The sequence below is a fragment of the Drosophila arizonae genome, chromosome 2 (assembly GCF_054131065.1).
Source record: "Drosophila arizonae isolate 15081-1271.41 chromosome 2, UAZ_ARI_1.0, whole genome shotgun sequence".
NCBI classification, from domain to species: Eukaryota; Metazoa; Arthropoda; class Insecta; order Diptera; family Drosophilidae; genus Drosophila; species Drosophila arizonae.
Window position 1 is genome coordinate 11,501,438 of NC_142922.1, and position 17,652 is coordinate 11,519,089.

The 17,652-nt window shown below is 44.8% G+C and overlaps 4 protein-coding genes across 5 annotated transcripts; 2 read left to right on the forward strand and 2 right to left on the reverse strand.

The window, feature by feature from the left end:
* Positions 1–40: 40 nt before the first annotated feature.
* ATPsynE (ATP synthase, subunit E) lies at positions 41–790 on the reverse strand. The gene is made up of 2 exons (XM_018018232.2): positions 645–790; positions 41–528 (listed from the first exon to the last, which is right to left on the reverse strand). The coding sequence occupies exon 2, from the start codon at positions 493–495 to the stop codon at positions 253–255; it is 243 nt and encodes an 80-aa protein (XP_017873721.1). The 5' UTR covers positions 496–528; positions 645–790; the 3' UTR covers positions 41–252.
* A 257-nt stretch (positions 791–1,047) lies between these two features.
* On the forward strand, positions 1,048–7,337 carry Afti (aftiphilin). 2 transcript variants are annotated; one of them, XM_089462125.1, is made up of 5 exons: positions 1,048–1,644; positions 1,707–2,848; positions 2,909–3,062; positions 3,802–4,161; positions 4,419–7,337. In XM_089462125.1, exons 1-5 carry the CDS (start codon positions 1,476–1,478, stop codon positions 6,032–6,034), a joined length of 3,441 nt encoding a protein of 1,146 aa, XP_089318251.1. In that variant the 5' UTR covers positions 1,048–1,475; the 3' UTR covers positions 6,035–7,337. The 2 variants fall into 2 exon arrangements, with proteins under 2 accessions (XP_089318251.1, XP_017873712.1); XM_018018223.2 differs by lacking the exon at positions 3,802–4,161 and having other exon boundaries at positions 1,049–1,644.
* Positions 7,338–7,471: 134 nt separating this feature from the next.
* On the reverse strand, positions 7,472–10,437 carry Set8 (SET domain containing 8). The gene is made up of 2 exons (XM_018018228.2): positions 10,146–10,437; positions 7,472–10,071 (listed from the first exon to the last, which is right to left on the reverse strand). The coding sequence occupies exons 1-2, from the start codon at positions 10,435–10,437 to the stop codon at positions 8,249–8,251; spliced, it is 2,115 nt and encodes a 704-aa protein (XP_017873717.1). The 3' UTR covers positions 7,472–8,248.
* A 930-nt stretch (positions 10,438–11,367) lies between these two features.
* Positions 11,368–17,617, forward strand: Acf (ATP-dependent chromatin assembly factor large subunit). Its single transcript, XM_018018222.2, has 5 exons — positions 11,368–11,851; positions 12,680–16,327; positions 16,397–16,575; positions 16,640–17,072; positions 17,152–17,617. Exons 1-5 carry the CDS (start codon positions 11,730–11,732, stop codon positions 17,246–17,248), a joined length of 4,479 nt encoding a protein of 1,492 aa, XP_017873711.1. The 5' UTR covers positions 11,368–11,729; the 3' UTR covers positions 17,249–17,617.
* Positions 17,618–17,652: the final 35 nt, after the last annotated feature.

Genomic DNA, 17,652 nt, shown 5'->3' on the forward strand with positions numbered 1-17,652 from the left:
AGAGAAGGCCATCTAAAATAAGCAATATATCAGACACTAATTGTTGTATGTTTTACATAATTCCTTCATTTTTAATCATTTAATTTGCACAAACTTCAGATAAACACACAAACACGATCGATAATTCGATAGTTCTGGAGCAACACTGCCCGATCGCTTGCGCCTGATGGAATTTGGATGTTATTGTTGTTGTTAGAGCGAGCACTTGTAGAAGCAGTTAATTAACTGATAATAAGAAACTAAAGATGCACTCTAATGGGGACGTGGTTTCGACAGCTCGGCCAGAGCTCTAGCCTCAGCCTCAGCACTGCGCTTCTTCTCTTCGGCTAATTTGGCATCACGAACGGCCTTCTGTTGAGCTTCGATTTCGCGCACCTTCGCCTCCTTCTTGGAGAGTCGGCTTTGGTGAGCAGCGCCATAGGCAATACCCACAACCAGCAAGGACCATCTTCCGAGCTTGATAAGCGGCGAGACACGAACTGGAGCCTGAGACATAGCTGGTTAGTTATGTAATGTGAAGACCAATAGCTGCAAGAAAAACGAATATGTCAGTTCTTTGTTTGATACCAACTATATATTAAGTTGTACATAATGCATACGATAAGTAATAAATCGCAGAATCTATTAAATAAAATTATATTTACCAATAATTATGCGAATTCAAGTCCACTACAATAGTAGTATAACCTTAAAGCAGCTGTCAGACTGACAAAACCACAATCGATATGCAAAATATCGATATTTCCAGTACTGTAAAATTCTTTATTTTTGCTTAAATTTAAAAAACAAATATATTCAAAAGTATGTGTTTAAGATTATACAATTCACAATTAAATTCGTTTTAAAAATAGAATATAAATCTAGTATCGTATATATATAATATATTTTTACTGAGCCAACTACAATTATTTATATCATGTATTTCTAAATACTTGTATTTTGTATTTTAAATACTTATAAAATATATTAAAATTGTTATATCTAAATGCTCTTTTTTATAAACATTATATGTGTCCGTTACTTTTAGTATTTTGTATTTGCAACGGTGACTCGCCACCTGTAATCACTCGTTACATGTCACACATCTCTAAGTGTGAATGTCAGAACTAAGCCTGGAAAAAATTTGTTTTGTTGAAAACATGGCGAATTTGAAACATAAAACCGTTTGAGCTATATATTTTAGGCCAAAATCGTTGCGCAACTGACACTTAAATAAAATACTACAAGCCCAACGTCCACGCGTGTGCGTAAAGTAAAGTTCACTAAGAAAATTCCAGCACAGACCTTGAGTGGGCTCACAAACATACTCACACACACAAACACATTCACGCAAGAACCAATACACATACGCTGATAAACGGGTTGAAAACGTCACAACGACCAGCACGACAGTTGCTGAAGTGTTTGCAGCTGCTGTTAGTTAAATTAGCACAACAAAAACAACGAGTGCGAAATTGGAACAAAGGACTCACAAAATGGTAAATGTGCCGCCGCTCTTGTGCAGCACTCCTCCCCCGATCGACTTTGGTGAGGACGACGATGACTCGGGGCTACAGTCAACGCTGCAGCTGGAAGACGGCGAAGCTGACGAATACTCTGAGTATGGCTTAGTCACCGACACACACACATCGTTCAATGCGAAAGGTAATTGTTTTTATAGGTAATTGCTTTTTGTGTTTATTAAAATAGCAATGTTGTCCTTGCAGTGTCCGAATTGCCAGAATTGCCCATATCAGCAGAGTACATTGCTCAGTCCCAACCGCCAGAACTGAGCATTGGACCTGCTAAGACAGAAAAGGCCACAGTGGAGGCTTTCAATTATCAAGTGAAAGCAGCTGACACTGAAATACCTGAAGGGCAGCAAATGTCACCAAAGCACATTGATGTTCTGGCGCCTATAGCTGAGTTAGCTGTTGAAGTAGAGCAGCCACCGGAGGTGGACGATGAGGAAGAGGAGGCTAACACCAATGACAATGTGCCCTCGCTCAAACTGGACAGTCTCAGCCTATACTCCAGCGGCAGTGCTACGCCACCAAGCACCTTGTCACCCGTAGCCGACGAGCAAACAACCAAAGCACCCCCAGTATGTCACCAGGTAATACTGGAAGATGTCACCGACGACAGCGACGACGAGTGTTCGCCAAAGAAACCCAAAGAACTATTTATACCTGAAGGCGCGCCTGACTTTTTTGCCATAGAGATTATAGCGACGCCCACGCAACAAGCGTCTGCAATGAATAATCAATTGCCTGAAGCAAAGCCTGAACCCGAAGTTATTTCTACGTGCAAAACAAACGACGTAGCAGATTCTAATGAAGTACTGCCGCAGGAGCTAAACGGAGAAGTCGATGGGGCTAAGTCAGAAGAGGCGCTAAGCGAGGACGACGACTTTGGCGATTTTGCGGACTTCTCTGCCGCGCCTGCAGTTGTAGAAACCGAACAGGTTGCCAATCAAGACGATGGTTTTGACGATTTTCAGGACTTTGTAACGCCTGCAACGACGACTGTGCCAACTCCTGAAGACGATTCTGATGACGACTTCGGCGACTTTGCTGAGCCCACATTTGAGTCCGCTCCGCCTACAGTGGCGGCCGCTCTACCGCAACCCCCGCCGCCAGCTGCTGCGCACTTGAGCATCGACGAGCGAGTCAAGCCTGTGCTGGAGATTATGTTCCCTAAGGTAGAGTCCAACTGTGCGCAATCTGCAGGTAACCAAAGACCCCTGGCTGAGGCGCAAACATTACACTTCGGTGCCATTGAACAGGCACACGCTCTAAACTATCAGTGGTCCAGTTCGGAGATGCGTCACTCCCTTGTGCGCTCACTGGCCATCGATTCGCGTAATATTGTAAGTGCACATGGATTAAACTTGTATATTCTTTTACTAAAAATGGTTTGATATTCCCAGCTCTTCGGCGACAAGTGGAACGCATCAATGCCACGCTTTGCAGCGAATTTAAGCTTTGATCCTCTCAAACCGCTCAAGCCACAAGCAGCGCCCGGGCCGAACTTCTCGCTGCTGCCCGCCAGCAACAACAGCTCTTCTCAGCCACCACTTCAGGGTAAGTTCCTGGACTCGTTACACGCCGCAAAGAACTTAGTTACTGCAAATTAACCGCTACACACGATTCTCGTAACCAAAATTTCCACCGCCTCTCGCTCGCTCTTTCCTGAGACGTTTCGTTTGATCCACACGCTTTTCGCTTCCAAACTGAACAAACAATTGGTCTGCCTTCTATTGGCTGCTCTATATTCTCGTTTTCTTGATTTCCATTCGTTTTCTATATCCTACTACAAAACGTACTTGCAAATTATGGTCACTTCGGTAGTCCGAAGTTGTGATGCCCTTGCAGATATATGTATGTATGTATGTTTGTGTGTATGTATATGCATAAAGTATTGCTGATACAGCTATAAACACGTAGGAGTATTATTAATACTACTATTAATATGCGAAATATAATTATTCTTCGAATATCTGTCAAAACTTTACGTTTGATCTTTTTTGTTTAATTAAATTATTTAATTTATATGAATACTGCTAAAAGGTAAATGTTATATTGTTAACAAAATTTTGCTAATTTAATTATTCAATAGTTAATAATTTAAATTTTTAATTGATTTAAAATATTACACAAATCCGCTAAAACTACGTTTTTATAGTTTTAAAAATATTTGTCATATCGAGCTAAACATAATCTTCTGCAAGGGTATTATATAGCAAAATACCGTTACTTTCACTTGATTCTTGTGTCCACCATTTATGTACTCAAATTTATCCTTACGATAAATTGTATTTAGAATCACATGTACAGACTTTACAATTGGAACAACAACAACAACTAGACCAAGTAATGATGGTGGCTAATGCTGATAAAATAAATCTTGTTACCTCTAACTACTCCCACAACAACAACAACAACAACAATACTCACGATGCCTTGGATGCGCAACTGCCATTAATGGAACTGCTTAATGATAATAATGAAAATATGACAATCAACTACAACAACAACAACAATGACAATGCTAATGCCAATGCCAATTTTCTCACACATTTTGCCACCATCTGCAATAATAACAATCATGCAATAACAACCACTACAACAACAACAACAACAAACACTAATTTTACTGCTCACTGCGCCTTGCTGGATCTTAGTAAGTTTCGTTGGCTCCGTGCTTCGTGTTGTAGTTGTGTATACTGTTTTATATACTCTCTTTTAAGTCTATGCAACTCCAACTATTTCTCCTCAGTTCTTGTTACCTTTCGCTGCCAAAACACAACCGAACCCCAGAACCTTCCAAAACTGCACTAGTTAATCCAGTATCTTAGTACTCATGTTGTCCATTTGTATCTAACCAAAAGCCCTTGCTGATGCCCCAATATTAATCTGAATTTTTACTGTGCTTCACAGGACTTGAAGCAGCAGCAGCAGCCACCGCCGCCGCAGCAACATCGCAGAGCCAGACTAAAGCGCAGCCTAGCTCGGCTGATGGGCAAGTCGCAGGCAGCGCCGACGAGGCAACTGCCGTTGTGTCCGCCACCTGTCCTGATGACGGCCCAGCAGCAGCATCAATATTTGCTGCTGCAGCAGCAACAGCACCGCTATCGCCTGCTCTATCAACAGACGGCCATGGCAACCACTTCGACGACATTGAGCAGCTCCCTCAGCAGCAACAGCAGCAGCAGCAGCAACTTGATCTAAGAGGGGAGTCACTTTTGCCATCACCTTCACCATCACCGCCACCGGCGCTAGCAACCGCTGTAAACAGCCAGCAGTTGCATGAGATCACCAGCTGCAACAGCACCAGCAGCAGCATCAACAACAACAACAATAGCTTTTCGTTGCCACTCAAAGAGACGCATATTTACACGCCCTCCAAATCGGACACGGTGGTGGCCAAGACCACAACACTGGCGCCCATTGATTTCGACTACGAGATTGCCTCGGCGGGAATTATTATAGATGAGACGGTTGTCAAGAAGGAATATCGCGATGTGGAGTACAAGCCGCCCTTTGGCCTCGATTCGCCAACGAAGCCGAGCAGCGCGGGCAAACCTGCAGCAGAGGATGACGATTTCAGTGACTTTCAGTCAGTGCCCGCCGTCAAGAGCGTCGCCCAGCTGCAGCCACCGCGCAACGGAACGCCGACGTTCGGTGAGCAAATGATACTCAGTCCGGCCATACTGCTGCCGCAGTCAATTCCGCTGGCCAAGCCCACCATTGAGTGGGGCGACAATGCGCAGGCCAGCATCAATGCGGATGAGCTGGCGCGCATCGAGGAGCTGTTCTCGCATCAGTACAAGCCGCCCACGATAAGCGCCAGTGTTGCGCAACAGTCGCCGAAGCAACATCAACAACAACAACAGAAGCAACATCAGGAGGACGATGAGTGGTCCGACTTTGTGTCGGTGCCTGTGCAGCAGCAGCAGCAGCAGCAGCAGCAACAGCCCCAGCAAATCAAACACAACAACAACAATGTGCAGAAAGCACGAAAAGCCACGCCCATTGCGGCTGCTGTCCAGAAAGACGACGACTGGTCAGACTTTGTGAGCAGCACGCCGTTGCCAGCACGCGCGGCGCCCCAATTCAATTCGGGCGCGTGGCAAAGCGCCAATTTTTACAATAATCCGCTGAGCCTATATCAGCAGCAGCAGCAGCCACATTCCCACAGCAATCTGGTGCCTAAATATCAAAGCAATAACAGCAGCAGCAACAATAACAACAGCAGCCACAATAATAATATACCACAGCAGATTCACTTGATGCACGACTTCTCAACGGCTCCCACGCCCACAGGCAATGCCGTGTCCTATCAGCATCAGCATCATCAACACCATCAGCAGCAGCTGCAGCAGCAACAGCAGCAGCAGCAACACCACCGGCAACAGTTTCATTTGAGCAATGCAAAGGTGGCGCCACGCATCTCCTTGATACCCGATCTGAGCTTCGTGGCCCCGGCATTGCCTGCCAATGCGGGCGCCTTTATGAGTTCGCTGCCCAAGCCCAGTTTCAGTGCCAAGAAATGACAAAAGCTCCGTAGTGTAAAGCAGCAGCGGCAGCAGCAGCACCATAAGTCGTCCACAATGTTGTTGGGATCGCCGCCGTGTCCATTGGCAACTGAGGCGACCATCCTGACGTAGGCAGTGCGTCAGTCAGTATTATGAATCCGTCTAGATATTTGCTAAATAAGCTTAAAAGATATTGTATTGTAAGAGCGACTGTTGCAACTAGGCTCTTGTTATTGTTAATGTGTGTATTGCTGTTGTTGTTGTCGTTGTTCTTATTGTTGTTAGTCGCGTAGGCGTAGGCGTATAGTCGTAGTCAAAGCAATCCTAATCTGTTCGCGTCGAGAATGAACTGTAGTGCAATATATTTTGTAAAAATGAATTTGAATGTAAAATTTAAAAATCATTTGCAACAGTTGGCCGAAAACTTAAATAACTCAGCAACTAGTTCTAGTTAAAGGTCCACACCTATATACATATATATATATATATATATGAATATTTTATTTGTTTAGACTGTATACTGTATAGCGTTGCATAAAAAGTAGTACGCGATATTACCTCTACATTTAGCTAAGGCAAACGACCTACTTTAGTTTAGTTAACCCGAAATGCTTTTGAATTGATTCAACTCGCTTTCCTATCCAATAAGTTGCCCAGAATATAGTCATAATACAATATTGATAGGGTGTCCATTAAATATACGTATATATATATATATATATATATTGTGAAAGCCCAGCTTAGGCACCTTTGTATAGCCCAGTTTAGACCCATTACGCGTTGGCTTAAGCTAATCTGTGAATAGAATCGAGCAGTCTGGTTGAATCACTTCCATTTTCTAAAAAACAAAATTGTCCCAGCCATTCCAAAATGAGATATATCTAAAGGAAAACAACAAGAAATACTTAACCCGCCTAAGCGAATATATTTGATAGCCCTGTATACTTTTTTAGGCGTGTTTGTAATATAGCTTATGGAATTCGCTATATTTACTTGAAAAACGAAAGAAAACGCCTTCATTCCATTTGTAGTTATAGTTTGCATTGATCTCTAAAGTAAAGTGGAAGAAAATATGTATAATTGAATTGGCTTCAGATTTTTTGTGTTAATGTTTTATTTATTGATTTTCACTTAATGTTTGTTTCTGTGTTGTATGTATGTATAAACGTGTGTGTGTGTGAAAGTAAAACAATTATTATATTATATATAAATTATTAACTAATTTCAAATCGATGCAGTAGACGTAGACTTAACTGTAAATTATGCATTTCTGTGTGAGCTTTGTTTTTATTTTGCTAATTAAATATTAAACAAATACAAATGACATAATTATTATATATGGGTTTGCGGCTACAATTCAAATCAATGTATTATGTGCTACAAAATTATATAATACAATAGATAATGTAATGTGTAATATATATGCGCAGAGTATAATAAAAAATATGTTATATATATAGTAATTGAAGGAAAAAAAAAAACAATTTACGTTTATTTGAACCAAGTTTGCTGCAATACAATTTTGCGTTAGACTTATCAATTAAGTTTCGGGGGACGGGGCAGCGGCATATATAATTAGATTCATGTTTCTTTCTAGGAGACTTGCTGCGAGACGTAATGGAGTACATGAAACCTGCTTAAGGAAGCTCATTGGGAGATGCATCTCAGTAAGACGCCCTCTCAGTAAGTAGGACTCTGCTATTGGACGCTACAGGAAGCCTCGTCAGATGTGTGTGCTTGTGTTAATAGATGTTGATGCAATAATAATTATATACGTATTTATAAATATCTAGTCAGGATTTGTTGTTTCTTCTTTTGGATTGGGAGTGGCGAGCGAGGTGCATAGGGTGTATTTAGATAGCACTATGGCAGTAATAGTACATATTAATTAGCAATATATTTATGTATATGTATTCTAGTCCTAATAAATAGTGTGTACGTTTTCATTATAAATGTGAATGCAATGTTAATGTTATAATCATCAGCTTCAATCGCTTCAACTTCATCTAAATGTTCAACAGTTTCATAATCGATGCCTTAACATAAAGGAAAAACGCTAACAGATCCAAAAATATGTTGATGATGCTCTCTATCCTTTACGATATTTTGCACTAACAGTTTTCTTTGTGTTTTTTAAATATTTTCTCATTGTTCTTTAAAGAATTACTATGCTATATGTATATATATATATATATATGTATAATTAGGTAATGACAGTTGCCGTATCAAAGCTCAGAATGCCAGCCATGGATGATGCAGCAGCGATTCCTTGGAACGATCGCCATAGTCATAAGTCAGTTCCTCGCCGATCTCAATGTCGTCCTTGGCCAGAAGCACCAGATGTGGCCGTTGCTTGATAACAACCACCTTGGTCACAAGATTACCGTTGCGCGAGTGATTGATGAGGCGGCCCAGCTTGCCGGTGTCAATGGTGGCATCGATGCAGTACTGCTGGTTCTTATGCTTAAAGTAGTACATGTAGCAGCCAGCATTCTCGTCGAGCGCATAGCGGCGCTCGCGCTCGGTGGCCTCGCTGATCGAAATGAGATCACCCACATATTCGACGACGAACTCGTTACGCTTGAAGCGACGTATTGCGACAACGCCGCGCCCCTTGCCCATAAAATGGCGTACCTGTAGACCATCGCAGCGCTCCTCGAGCACAGCCTGCTCCAGATTACGCATCATTTCCTCTTTGACGGCTGTTTTGGTTTTGCGCACGCTACGTCGCACCGGAAAGAACTCAGTCATCTCGCGGTTGCCGTTGGTAGCTGCCAGGGGCACGGATTTGGCTGCCATTGTTTTGGCCTTAGCTGGTTTGGTAGATGATGCCTTTGGTTTGGCTGCTGCTGTCGCTGTGACGGCAGCCGATTTGAGCATTGCCTTGGTTTTGTTCAGATTTTCACGCTCCTCCGCAGCCTTGAGCAGAGCGTGCACATCATCCTCCTCGTCCTCATCGTCCACCAAAACTACATCTTCATTAGAGATGTGGTTGTGCTGCTGTTGCTGCTGCTGCTGTTGGTAAGGCGCTTGTGGCTTTGGCTGATTCAGTCTTCGTCGCGACTTTGACGCGCCGCTTGCGGCCAGCTGCATTTGTAATTTGCGCGGCGACTTTCGAGGCGACAGAGTCTCGCCCTTCACTAACGCCGTATCGCGAGGCATTGTCTTGATGGGCGAGGGGCACAATATGCGGTGTGGCGTAGCGGGTTTGCGTCGTCTGTTGGCCGCCACCGCAGGCGATGTGCCTGTCGTCAGGCTGCAGGCGACTCCACTGTCGCAGGAACTGCTGTCATGTTGGTCCAACTCGTAGCCGCCCAGCGGCTGTTGCATCTGATGCTGTTTTTGTTCGTGCTCTACCTCCTCCCCGTGCCCGTGCCCGTGCCCATTCAGCGTAACAATTTGATTGAAGCGACCGTTGAGCACGCAAGCACTCAGCACAGAAGGCGGCGATGAGAACACGGCATTGGCCAGCTCAAAGCTTTTGTTAATGCGAATGCTGGAGGCCTTGGTGGGCGTGCGATCAATGTCCAGCGTCAGCACCGGCTCCTGCAGAAATATATTATCGGAAGTGGCAGCGCTGCTGCTGCTATGTGACGAGCTGTGACTGTCACGCAGCGCCGAGCGATGCGTCTGAAAGGCAGTCGTGTTCGTAGGTGACTCGGCTCGTTGCTCTGTCTGTGTGTGTGTATCTGTTGGTATGCCTGTCTCTGTCTGTGTGTGTGCGTCTATTTGAATGTGTGTGTCTATGTCTGTGGGCGTGTAATTACAGCCCGGGTCATAGCTGTTTTCAACCTCAAGATCATCGTTTTGATATGCTGGAGAGCTGGTGCTGGTCGAGGGCGAGGCTATGGAGTGTTGATCGTACAGGAGCAGCTCCTCCTCCTCATCCACTTCCAGTTCATCTATTAAAGTTATTGTCTTTTTCTCTGCTATTGTTTCTTTGCCAACACTTGTCTCTGATAAAGCTCCATTTTTTTTCTTGTTTTTTGCAGCTGCACTTGCTTTAAAAAAGTTCTCAATCGTCCGTGTTTGAGAGCGCGTTGCCAATTGAACACCTATGGGAGAGAAGGCAGGGGAAGTGAAGGGGGCTGAGTGTAAGTGTGCTGAAAATTAACCTCAAATAACTTACCAATTATACGGTCAGTTTCAGACTTGGTTGAGTTACCGCCATTGGCCTTGCCGTTTTTGTCTTTGCTGAGATTTTCGTGTGCCTTCATGAGGCGACAGTCTTTTCGCTTGGGGCTCGCAAAATATTGATCATCCAGTAGATTATTGGTTGCTGCCGCGGCCACTGCGCTGATTGGCTCGCCATTGAATGGCAGGGCCAGCGCTGAATCGGAATTTGATGCGACCCTGTCAGAGGTAACCACCACTAGGGCTGCCTCCTTGACGGGCCGTGCGCGTCTGCGAACCATTATCATTTAGGGCTTAGATTCCGTTTGGGTTGCCACACAAAACGCAGGGGATGGGTGGGAATTCGTCGAGTTAATAAATTACGCTAAGGCAAGTCCGTAGCAGCGCACGCACACTAAGATACAGAAACGGAAAACAGACTGCAATTTGCATAAGTAGAAACAAAACGAGACATTAAACTTTTGTACATTATTCGGTCGCCGCGCTGCGCCTTCCTGCTCCCACACTCGCACTTGCATACACACTCACACACAAACTAACACACACACAAGCGCACACAAGAAGACAACACAACACAGAGCGCGTACAGTTTTTGCCCCTCGACAAAAATATCGTTCTGCTGTGTGTTACTGCTGTTGCTTGTGTCGCACGAAGCGAAGAGGAAGACAGCGAAAGAATGATATGAAGCAGCCTGCTCGTTGCGCCAGTGAGGCTGAGCTAGAGGCAGAGGCCTACCTATTTAGATAGATGAAAACTTATTATAGCCGTCATACGCAGTAGCGCATGTTTTTCGTTTTACACTGTTCGTTTGTGCACATTGCTATCTATTATGCCGCCTTCTCGTATTATTTTTAGTCAGTCATATGCACTTTTCCTTTTCCGCAAACTTTTTTTGTGTGTGGTTCTTTTATTCCGTTTTGCAGTAGAGTTTTTGATGTCTTATCGATATATAGGAGCATCGATATCTCCATAGATCAAGAGAGAAGTTGACAACAGAGTGTTTATTATGATATTTACTCCATATATAATCCATTATGTCGAAACAGTTATTGTGAGGCGTTTAAGAGTCGCTAAATAGAATAATGCAATGCTGAAAAAATGGAAATTAGCGAACTCAATCATATTTTATTTTAAGTTTGCGTTTTCCAGCACTTAGCGAAAGTCGCGCGCAAACTATCGGTAGATGGAGTCAATGCTTGTGCTTGTTTACATACTATTTATCGATAGTAACAGACCGAAGTGCCATTAGCATCTCAAACGCCAAGCGAAATTCGCGAGGCGCGCGTGAAAATTATATTTTTAAGGAAAATAACTGTTAATATAGTACCAACGCCTATAAATGCGAGTGTAAAGAGCAGCAAGAGTGGCATACTGCAGTTGTTAATTGAATTCATATAATAACGTGCATCATAATAACGGCTATTTTTGACTGCTTGCAATAAAATTGGGCGCCTTTATTGGCAAGTGTCTGTGCTTCTCTCAGACTGTGGCTTCTGCAGTGCTCCTTTGCGCGCGTTTACAAAGTTTTGCCCACGAGTATAGTAACAAATTTAACGAGCTCTGCAAGAAATAAGCAAATATGCCGATTTGCAAACGCGACGGTTTCGATCTCAATCAAACAGAGGGCAAAAATGAAACATTCCACGACAACGACTTGGTCTTCTGCTGCTATATTACCAAACGCATATTCCGTGATTATGAGTAAGTCTCGAATGCCTTGGCTCCAATTTGTATTTGCCTTTTATCAAAAGCTGTATGCTGTATGCTGCAGCAGGATAGCCATGACAAAGCAAACCACGCGCTAAAGTATACAACAAAGAGTAGCTGATGAACGCATGCTTCGACCAAGCGATACATGCAAAGGCAGAGAGATTTCGCCTGTGTGGAAAAGGTGGTAGGCAAGGCGGGCAGTGGAAAGCGCGCGAATTACATACCCAGCTGCTATGAGCAGCGTTGCCACCTTTCACACATTTCTTTTCAAATACAAACTGAAAGTAGCTTACTGTTATATGCATATATATTATTATTGTTGATATATTATTATTGTTGATAGGGTTTAGTTTTATTCTATGAATGTAACTTACTGTTCTACATGCATATTCTTGTTGTTGTATTAACTGAAAGTGTTGATATAGCATTGTAAAGAATATTTCAAACTGAAGCTACAATGATTATATAGGTGAAATTTACCTGATAATAAAAAATAGAAGTGCCGATTGAGCAGTAAAGTAACCAAATTTGATTTGAATAAGTCTTTAAAGTCTATTATTATTGAATTATTATATATTTAAGAATAATATTGCTTAATCAAATTTAACAATTTTCAAGATATAATTAATTACAATTAAAATTAGTTTGAAAATATCATTTTATGAAGATATATACACACATATGAAGGCGATACTATCATAATATATATATATAGCGATTTCAAAGTTTAGGCTTATAATCCTCGGGCTATTAAAAAACCTTTAATTTGAAAATAAAATTAAGGAATTAACATTAACATGACATATTTAACATTTATAGAAACTATTTCCGACATGTTATGGCCATTAACTCGACGGTTTGGCAGTGCGAAGCCACTGGCAAGGATGGGCTCACCTACGAGGAGGCGGTCAAGAGCGAAAGGGTGGCACGCAAGAAGATGGAACAGTTTAAACAGAGTCTGCGTGCTCCAGTGCTGCTGGTCATCGAGCATGCTCGTCAGTCGGCCGTAAAGACGCTCAATATAATGGTGTCCAAGTTTCTGCGCAAACGCTTCTTTCTCAATGAAGAAGTGACCGTTACGACCAGGAAAAATGCCGTTTTCAAAGTGGTGGGCATTAAGGCAGGCGAGCATATGCCGGAGCCGGGCAATGGTATATATGAGGACACCGAGCAGCTGGAATATCGTTTGCGTGCGCCCAATGGGGAAGAGATTAGCGCACCCTTTGATCAACTGCGACGTCAGCGCGCTGAGTTTAATCAAGAGAACTTGGCCATGTTCATCAAAAACAACGTAGTCCGTGTGGATGGAATACTGCGCCCTAAACCCGAGACCTACAAACAATATGTGACCGACCCGAGTGCGCACTTTTCCAAAATATTTATCGGCAAAATGCCGCGCTATTCGCCGGCAAAAATCAAACGACCCGAGGCTAAGGATACCAAAAAACAATCAACGTTGAACAAATACATAGTTAAGGGAGAGGAGTCGACAGCCAAGAGCAAAGAGAGCGCCGAAGTCCGAGCTAAACTGCTGGCCGAGGAAATGGAACGGGTGCGACTCGAGAAGATAGCCAAATGTGCGGAGATGGAGCGAAAGAAGGCGGAGAAAAAGGCTGAACTGATGTTGCGTGTGGACCAAGAATGCCACGAACTGACGGCTAAGACAGACGACCTGGAGCGCAGCGATCAGTCCGTGTTGCCCACATATCATCCAATTATCACAATCTTACCAGATCATCTTCTGGGTGATGCATTTATGTTACGCGAATTTATGCACACCTATCGCGGACTGCTCTCCGGCGTAGAGGTCTTCCGCCAGAATCTGAGCTTCTACGAGATGTCGCGCGCGTTTAGCGCCCGCGAGGTGGCTGGTCCACTCTCTGATATACTGCTCGTACTGCTGGGCACAATCTTTGATCTGCAGAAGGAGGAGGAGGAGGAGTGCCCGGTTAGGTACTCGGTGGGGCGAAAGCCCTTTACGCGGGAGCCCTACATCAGCATGTCGAATGCCTCGCACACGCAGCACTATTGTAAGCGACACTTCTCCTTCAATCTGAACGAGCTGCCAATGGACGCGCTCACCCTGAGCGAGGTTCTGCGCCTGCATCTGTTGGCCTCCGGAGCGTTCGTGCAGGACAGGCCCGAAAAGTGGCGGATTATGTACCGCAATGGGTATTCCTCGATCGAGGATCCAGGTCTCCACTTGCGTTTGAAACACGCTCACATTCTGCGCGCCCTCAGAACGCAATCGATTGGTCAGCTCGACTTTGTGGATATTATGCGTGTGATCAACTGCTTGATGGCGCAGATCTTGACCTACTCCGGCACTATCAACGTCATCGAGGAGCGCATGGAGCGTACGGCGAAGGCAAAAAGCGAATTGCGCGCCCTCGTCATTACGGAGAACAAGCGTCTGGCCGCCGTCGAGATGGCCAAACGCAAGCTCACCAACGAGCACAATCAGCAGTGCATCTCGGACGACATCAAGCAGGATGCGGAGAAGAAACAGGCGCTGGTGGATCAGCTGAATCGACGCATAGCCGACTTGACAGCGCAGTCGGATCGGGAGCAGCGCAAGCATGAGTATCAGGTGCTCAAACTCCACTCGGAGCTGTTTAACTTCTTGATATATCTGGGTACGGATCGGTGCTACCGCAAGTACTATGTGCTGGAGTCCATGCCGGGCATTTTCATAGAGCATATGCCCGATACCATGATGGACACGTGCTTGGCCCAGCCGCCGGTGAATAAGTCGCCTGCCGAGCTGCGCAAACAGGCGCAGCTGCCAAAGGTGCGTAAGGATTTGCGCATCTATCTGGTGAAACTTTATAGCGACGATGATAAGAAGAGACGCAAACCCAACAGCAAGCAGTCCCTGGAGAACAAAGAGAACCAGGAGAATCGGCTCAATGGCCACGGGCCGGGTTCATCGGCGGAGAGCATGGAAATCGGTGGCGGAGAAGATGAGGAGCAGGCCCCGCCCACACAATTCGAGCTGCTCATGTGCAGTGGCGATATCTCCAACTGCATTGTCCACAGCGAGCAGCATCCACAACGAAAGGTTTGGTCGTACATATATCAGCCGGAAGAGATCGATGCATTGCTCAGATCCCTGAATCCACTTGGGTGGCGGGAGTCAGAGCTGCTCGAAGAGCTCACCCAGATGCGCTCGCTAATCGAGCAGCATGTGAAGAACTGCCCGCTGGACCTTCTCACTCTGGACACTGACAAGAAGCGAAGCAAGTTCATGAACGCCATGCACTCGGAGACGCAGCGAAAATACAACCAGGCTAATTTTGGACTGCCCGAGGGCACAGACCTCAACGAGGTGTTGCGTCTGCATCTCGTGGATTGTATTCTGCAGTTGGAGACGGACATCTACACCGGCGACCTGGGCAAACTGAAGGTCAAGGATATGGAGCGATGGCGACAGCAATTGCTGGAAGATAACTTTGATGCTCAGACGAAGCTCCAGTGGGGGCCTGGTCAGATCTCCAGCGAGACGGGGGAGGTGGACTCGGACAACGAATCGCACGAGGATTACTATGATCATGATGATGATATTAAGGATGCCCATAGTCAATATACAAAGAAGAGATATGGCAAGTTCACCGATCCGGGACAATGTCTTCTCGATGGCGAAGACTCATCCTCCGCAGAAGCCCAGGCCCAGCAAACCCAGGTGCGAAATCTAGCCAGTGCCCTGCTGCAAGTGGAACAGGCAATCGGGCGTCGTTTCCTAAAGGAGCCATTCGGCGTGACCAAGAAACGCCAAGACGCCAAGCTGGAGCACCAGAAGTTCATCAGCGAGCTCAATTTGTATCAGTGGGAAATATCTCTGATGGAGAGCACCAGCTATTCGCAGATATTCCTACATCTGAGCATTCTGCACGATTCCATACTGTGGAACCATTCCACGAGCAAGTCGCTGTGCAAGGTGTGCCGGCGCCGAACCGACCCGGAGAAGATGCTGCTCTGCGACCAATGCAACGGCGGCACTCACATGTTCTGCATGAAGCCAAAGATGCGCACAGTGCCGGAGGGCAACTGGTATTGCCACACCTGCGTCAAGAATCTGGGCCTGACGAATGCCACAGATGACAAGCAGCAGGAGCAAAATAAGCGCGTGCCGAGAAAGAAGCGCAAGTTCATTGTGGACGAGGTGGATGAGGATGTCGATGAAGGTGTTGCCGATAATGATGAGGACGACGGCAACGAGGACGACGAAGAAGAGAACATTGAAGAAACTGAACTCAGTGACGATCCGGAAAGCGTGGCTTCTTCAACGTCCGCCAAGGCTAAAGCGAAAGTGGCTGTGCGCTCTAGCGGACGTCGCAGTAGCCGGCGACTAAAATCCAAAGAAATCGAAGATGCACTCGAGAATAATGAGGACGAGGAGGCCGAAAATGATTCGTCTGTGGAAGCAGATGAGAATGACACAGAAGAAGAAAACGATGAAGAACAAACGTATGTTCTAGCGTAGATATAGAGAGGGTGTTGAGGACCTATTTAATTAACCCATCTTTCTGTCCACAGCGAGGAAGAGGCGGTTTGCCAGATCTGCTTCTACGATGGCTGCGAAGTGTGCTGTTCACGCTGCTCCGAGTGGTATCATCTGGAATGTGTCAAGCTAAAGCGTCAGCCCCGCACAGACTTTGTCTGCAAAAAGTGCAAAGGAAACGAAACATCGCGTACCCGACGTCGTCCCAGTCATGGTACTGTCATGGATAAGCCTAGTATAGTAATAATATATTATATTTATGAACATATCTCTTACAGCTGATGGCGATGCCGATGATAGTGAGGATCATGAGGAGCCGCAAGCCAAACGTTCTCGTTCCTCACGCAACTCGCTCCGGATTTCGCTAGACAAGTCATCGAACAACAATAATAACAACAACACCAGTACCAACAACAACAATCGTCGTTCGGGCCGACGCGCCAATGACAATCTGCCACTAAACAGCGCCGCCTTATACGATCTGCTGGAGCAGACAATGAAGCACCAGGCGGCGTGGCCTTTCCTGCGACCAGTGCTGCCCTCCGAAGTCCCAGACTACCATAAGATAATTAAGACGCCCATGGATCTGGCCAAGATCAAGTCCAAGCTAAATATGGGTGAATATCAATTAAACGAGGAATTGCTTAACGACATTCAGCTGGTGTTCAAAAACTGCGATCTTTATAATGTAGAGGGCAATGAGATATACGAGTGAGTAGCCGTCCACGCCTTAAATTATATATTTAAATACAAATCCTTCATGATATTAATATCTTCATTTCCTCTTCAGCGCTGGCTGCAAACTGGAGCGTTTTGTAATGACTCGCTGCAAGGATCTCTTACTGCCGTTCAGACCCAGTGACATGAATGCCGACGGCATATGTTGAGCCGATTGCTAAGATCTTGAGGGATCTAACGTGTAAATTAATTCATTAGATGTAGGCTACAGAATTTGATCAAGCCAGCGTACATTATTAGACAGTATTTTTAGCTTACCATTAATCAGTTTAAGACTTAAAACATAATCAGCCGCATGATAAAGCACACGCCGGCTATTCAGCCTATGTAAGTGTATTTTATGTTTCTTATTTACATGAATTGCCTGTCTGCATTTCAGCATGATTGTTCGAATCGCAAAATATAGAAAATAGCATTTAATTACTTTTAAGAATTTATTATTAATATTACGCATAATTATTGTAGACAAACACACAGAGTTCACAGATTTTAGCATTCAATAAAATGAAAACCGAAAACTTGCAAACTTCTTATCCTCAGAACCGTTTACCAT

What these genes read in the sequence shown, in the direction of transcription:
- Afti (XM_089462125.1), top strand. Translation starts at nt 1,476, where the DNA reads ATGGTAAATGTGCCGCCGCTCTTGTGCAGCACTCCTCCCCCGATCGAC. An exon ending in CCATCGATTCGCGTAATATT is followed by an intron (nt 2,849 to 2,908) that starts GTAAGTGCACAT and finishes TGATATTCCCAG; the next exon opens with CTCTTCGGCGACAAGTGGAA. An exon ending in TTCTCAGCCACCACTTCAGG is followed by an intron (nt 3,063 to 3,801) that starts GTAAGTTCCTGG and finishes AATTGTATTTAG; the next exon opens with AATCACATGTACAGACTTTA.
- Set8 (XM_018018228.2), bottom strand. Translation starts at nt 10,437, where the DNA reads ATGATAATGGTTCGCAGACGCGCACGGCCCGTCAAGGAGGCAGCCCTA. An exon ending in TGAAACTGACCGTATAATTG is followed by an intron (nt 10,072 to 10,145) that starts GTAAGTTATTTG and finishes TCTCTCCCATAG; the next exon opens with GTGTTCAATTGGCAACGCGC.
- ATPsynE (XM_018018232.2), bottom strand. Translation starts at nt 495, where the DNA reads ATGTCTCAGGCTCCAGTTCGTGTCTCGCCGCTTATCAAGCTCGGAAGA.
- Acf (XM_018018222.2), top strand. Translation starts at nt 11,730, where the DNA reads ATGCCGATTTGCAAACGCGACGGTTTCGATCTCAATCAAACAGAGGGC. An exon ending in GAAAACGATGAAGAACAAAC is followed by an intron (nt 16,328 to 16,396) that starts GTATGTTCTAGC and finishes TTCTGTCCACAG; the next exon opens with CGAGGAAGAGGCGGTTTGCC. An exon ending in CCGACGTCGTCCCAGTCATG is followed by an intron (nt 16,576 to 16,639) that starts GTACTGTCATGG and finishes TATCTCTTACAG; the next exon opens with CTGATGGCGATGCCGATGAT.